Source organism: Chelonoidis abingdonii, chromosome 14 (assembly GCF_003597395.2).
Source record: "Chelonoidis abingdonii isolate Lonesome George chromosome 14, CheloAbing_2.0, whole genome shotgun sequence".
Taxonomy (NCBI): domain Eukaryota; kingdom Metazoa; phylum Chordata; order Testudines; family Testudinidae; genus Chelonoidis; species Chelonoidis abingdonii.
Genome location: NC_133782.1, coordinates 33,490,578 through 33,495,994, shown reverse-complemented (window position 1 = coordinate 33,495,994; position 5,417 = coordinate 33,490,578). Strand labels below are relative to the sequence as shown.

At 49.2% G+C, this 5,417-nt stretch overlaps 1 protein-coding gene across 1 annotated transcript; it reads left to right on the top strand.

Annotated features, from left to right (window-relative positions):
* Positions 1-3,971: 3,971 nt before the first annotated feature.
* On the top strand, positions 3,972-4,980 carry LOC116831255 (olfactory receptor 11A1-like). Its single transcript, XM_032791115.2, has one exon. It carries the CDS (start codon positions 4,012-4,014, stop codon positions 4,978-4,980), a length of 969 nt encoding a protein of 322 aa, XP_032647006.1. The 5' UTR covers positions 3,972-4,011.
* The last annotated feature ends 437 nt before the right edge of the window (positions 4,981-5,417 follow it).

Sequence of the window (5,417 nt, the reverse complement as noted above, 5' to 3'; positions counted from 1 at the left end):
CTAGCAGTAACCTACACTGAAGCAAAGCGGGGCTAGAGGGTGGGGGGTTCCCAGGGAGGAGAAATCCCTAAGGAAAAGGGGTTTCTGCCAGGGGTCAGAACCCCACGTAAAAGGGGCACCAGGGTCCAGAGAGGGACACGGGGCCAGGAGCAGAAGCCGGAAGGCAGATCACTGGCCTGCAGAGGGTGCTCCAGCTGCAAGTTTGAGCTAATTTCCAGGAGTGACCAGCAGGAGGCACTGCAGGGGTGAGTTCTGCCCAGTTACAGGGGGACATGGGGTCTCAAGGTACCTCAAGGACCCCCTCCCATGCAGCCTTATTGTCTACACGTGGATCTGTCCAGACACGCTGGATTGGTTGGGCTATGTTGAAATTTGACTGCTGATAGCATGTTAACCTGAGTTAATGAATGTGATGAAAGTGTCAATCCAAGTGATGATGGGTTAACCACAAAATGACACAGGGGCGGCTGGGTAGCCTGAACTCAGAGTCTGGCCCCAATGTCTTTTACAGCAGAGCAGCTCAGATCATCACCAAAGGAAGCATTTTCCATCTGACTTCATAGCACCAATTTCAGAGGGGCTGAGGTTCTACTTTGAGCTTTCAGTTCAGGCCATTCTGAGCCAGCCAGAGGGGGCCAATAAGCCCCATACCAAGAACAGGGTGGAGCTGCCGCAGGGTGTCTGGATAAAACTAAACTCCATCACTGTTACCACCAAGCAGCCTCCAGCTCCAGATCACAAGCAGCTCACTATTAAGCTGTGTGGACCGGTCATTAAGCAGGGAGCAGCTGTCATCAGAGATGGGGCGGGAGGATACTTGAAAGATGTGGATGTTCTCTCATACATCAGCAGCTGCTGCCATGTTCCGGGTATCTCAGTGACATCCTTGGGGACATTATGACATCCAGCTTCTGGCGTAGCTCCAGATCTATAGAGCCGCACTTAAACCAACTCTCCTATAGAACCATGAAACCTGGGCTCCGGGGGCAGGCTGAGGAGTGGCAGAGTGATGGGTTTTGATTCTTGTTGTCTCCGTAAGCTGCTCCATAGCAAGTGGCAGGACAAAATCAGCAATGGGAATGTTTGTAGCCAAACCCATCAACTGCCTCCATCGGCACCATTTCGGTTTTGGCAGCTTTCTTGGTACAGACATATTGTTAGGATGGATGACCAACAAATGGCGAAGGGGGTTTACCAGGTAATGCCACTGTATGGTCGGCAGTCACATGGTCACTGAAAGCTTTGGTAGCATAAGCGGTCCAGTTATAGACATAGACTGAATCTCCACCAAGACATCAGGGCCTAGCTAGGGATGGATCCGGGCAGCCAGAGCACATCAGGGCCTAGCTAGAGATGGAGCTGGGTGGCACTCAATGCGTAAGGAATCTACATGCCCCCTATGGGATTGTTGCCCTGATGCTCAAGTTGGTGGCTGGATGACAGTACTTCTAGCTACACCAAGGCTCGGTTACCTTTGGGAATTGCCTCCCTTCTCGGTGCCCAGTTGTCTCGCCTGTGAAATGGGGATGAGGACACTTGACACCCTTTGCCACGTGCTTTGAGATCCACAGCTGGAAAGTGGTATATAGGAGTTCAATCTGATCATTAAAGGGATTGAAGCTAATTCCCCATTCGCTTGGGCCCACAACGCACATATGGCACATGGGAGCACAGGAGCTTTTCTTGGGGATTTGGATGCCAACTGCACCCACTTTGCTATAACACTGTTTTAACAAGTAAGTCTGCATCAGCTCCTTTCTGCAGAGAACCTAGAGCATCGCTGGCAGCAGTCCCAAGGGAGATCCCAACAGCAGTGGTAAGGCCCAGGGGGCAGCTGCTTTCACTGATAAACCAGCAAAAAGCCAGAGCAGGAGGCACTAAGGGTCTGTGTGATGCCAGCAATCACTCTGGGCAGCAAGAGGCGCCCGTCCCAGCTAGGGTGACCAGATGTCCCAATTTTATAGGGACAGTCCCAATTTTGGGGTCTTTTTCTTATATAGGCTCCTATTATACCCCATCCCTGTCCCGATTTTTCACATTTGCTGTCTGGTCACTCTAATCCCAGCAACCACAGGCAGGGATTTGCCCAGGGACTGAGACATGAAGGCTGACTGACACCAGCCCCAGTTCCTGCCCATGGAGAGCACACTGCTGCATGCTGAGGATTGAAGGTGAGTGTCACTAGCCTCAAGGCGGATCTTCAGGTCCTTACGCCTATGCAGCCCTTGGTCTGAGACACCCTCTCGGGCAGTATCCTCACACGCTGGGAGCTCTGCTGGAGGAAGGATTTCAGAGTGGGTTGCTTTGTAATTTGCAGCTATAGACACTGATGGATCAGAAAGACTCACATCTCACGTCAGCCCTTACACATCCCTCTGTCTGTGCTCCCCACACCCTCTTGCCCTCTGGCTGGCTATTCCCTCTCTGTCTCCCTGGCAGCTTGATGTTTGCTCAGGGACTCTGCCCCTCAGGTTCTCAGTTGCCTCTGCACCCTTTTCTGGGGGGCAGATTCCAATACACCTTCTTGACTCACTGCTGAGATGCTTCGTGAGTGCCTCCTTCATGGCTTTCTATGGGACCGGAGAGACAATCAGCATTTTGTGGGTGCTACTGAGCTCCCCCCACAAAAGGGGTGTAAGTTAGAAATGCACTGCATGGAGACAAGAATCCTTACAGATCAGGATGCAGTGACCCATGTCTGTGTCACAGCCTTTTCCCAAGCAGTGACTGCTCTCTTCATTTTCTCCACATCGTGGGGCCGATGGCAGTTAGAGCTCCAGCCTGGGACAGAAAACCTGGGGTCTCTTCTCTGCTCAACTGCTGGGTGACCTTGGGTAAGTCACTTTGGATCATATTTTGAAAGGTATTTACTCACCTCATGGGATTTTCAGAAGCTCCCAATGTTATGTCACAGGAGTGGTGTGAAGATCAACACATTAGAGATTGTGAGAAGCTTGGACACTGCAGTAACAGGGGCAGATGAGTACCGGGCACAGGCAGACTTTCCATTCTCCCCCTGTATCTCCCACTCCAGGCCCAGGTACTGCCTTGGTCACGGCCAGGGACAGAGTCACTTTCCAGTCTGTGCTGTGGGTCAGCGTCACTCCCTCATCGCAGGCACTGCCATGGCGCCACCTCCACCCTGCCCTTCCCGGGGCAGCTCGTGTGTGTGACTCTGGCCCCCATCACAGCAGGGGTAGGGGCTACAGAGGGTGAGAAACCCAACATCAGCTCCCTGCGCATTGTGGTGGGGCACGGGTTGATACGTCCTTGGCTGTATAAACAGGGGAGCAGAGAACAGGAGCAGGAAGGGGGTTTCACTTCTGCAGAGATCCCTGGAGACACCAATGCTGAAATACAGTGTGCAGGGCTGGGGGCACAGTGTAAAATGGACTTTGAAAGATTTTGGAGGGTGCAGAAAAAAGCCACACAAGTGATGTGAGGGCTGGAGGAAATATCCTGCAGTTAGAGACTTAAAGAGCTCAGGTTTTTTGGTGTATCAAGGAGATGTGACTTGATTACAGCATCTTGATGTCTTCATGGGGAGAAAACCCTCATTACTAAAGGGCTCTTTCATCACCCAGATACAGGTCTAGCCAGAGCCAAGGGTTGGAAGCTGAAGCCAGGCACATTTCAATGGGAAATAAGGTGCAGGTTTTGTTTATTTTTCCCAGTGAGGGTGATTATCCATTGGAAAAAACTGGCAAGGGAAGAGGTGGATTTTCATCTCCTGCTATCTCCAGATCAGGACTAGCTGCCTTTCTGGAAGGTCTGGCTCCACCAAACACAAGTTACTGAGCTCAGCACAGGGTAAGTGGGGAAATTCTGTGGCTTTTCTTTACATAGGGGCTCAGCTTGGATGATCCAATGGTCCCTTTTGGTCTTAAATCTAAGAATCTATGAATGAAAACCATTGGGGTGTGGGACAGAAGAATGGCAAATTAACTGGGTGGCCGTGCCTTGGAGTACAGCCAAAACTTTCGATGCTAATTACATTTTCACTATCACAGGATGCAACTCATGGAGAGTGAAAAAGGGGAAAATCAAACAGCCATCATAGAATTCATTCTCTTGGGGTTTGGGGATCTCCCTGAACTGCAGACCCTTCTCTTCCTGGGTTTCCTAATGATCTACATTGCGACCATGGCTGGGAACATCCTCATCTTTGCGCTAGTTGTGACTCATCAGCACCTTCATACCCCCATGTACTGCTTCCTAGGGAACTTGTCCTGCTTGGAGACCTGGTACACCTCCACCCTCCTGCCCAGGGTGCTGGCCAGTCTCCTGACTGGGGACAGAACCATTTCTGTTCCCAGTTGCATCACACAATTTCATTTCTTTGGGTCTCTGGTAACAACAGAGTGTTATCTCCTGGCAGCCATGTCCTATGATCGGTATTTAGCTATATGCAAACCGCTGCACTATGGAACCTGTATGAACAGCAGGCTGTGCATTCAGCTAGCAGCTGGGTCTTGGATTAGTGGATTTCTAATTAGTACGATATTCACATGTGTTATGTCACAGCTAACTTTTTGTGGCCCCAATGAAATTGACCATTTCTTTTGTGATTTCATCTCATTGCTTCAACTCTCCTGCAGCGACACCAGCCAGATCACACCAGTTATTTATATATTTTCCTTCCTAGATGCAGTTTCCCCTTTTCTATTAACCCTGACATCCTACATTTGTATCATTGCAACCATCCTGCGAATCCCGTCCACCAGCGGGAGGCAAAAGGCCTTTTCCACCTGCTCCTCTCACCTCATTGTGGTGGCAATTTTTTATGGGACCATCATGATTGTCTACATGCTGCCGAAATCTGGCACCTTTAGAGCCCTGAACAAAGTGTTCTCTGTCTGTTACACAGTCCTGACTCCCCTGGCCAATCCGCTCATCTACAGCCTAAGAAACAGAGGTGTCAAGGAGGCCCTGAGAAATGCTGTCAGGAAAGCTGTGACCCTTACAAAGAATCCAAACTAGTTAAATGAAATGAGGATCAGTCAGTCTGGGTCCTATTGTGAAAGGAGGAACATCTAAGTGGTTGTGAATACAGAAATGCAGTATACAAGAGGTGTGTGCCCACTGACACCCCTTTATCATACTTATCTATATTGATATATATATATATGTGACATTGCACTCCATAACGCTTTATGTGAATATGCTTATGAATATATGAGAACTAGAATATCTCTGTAAAAGTTATGATCTATTGAATATATTCATCCTATATGTATGCATGTATCAGTTTTGTATTCAAAGTCATGAATATTGGTTATGCATTTGTTTAATTTTAAGTAGCCCGAGTGAAGCAGTTGGTCAACTTCCTGAGAAAAGACTATTCTCAGTAAGTGCCCAATCAAGAAACACTTAAGCTAACAATGAACTTGGAGACACCAATCCATGTCTGAGTTTTC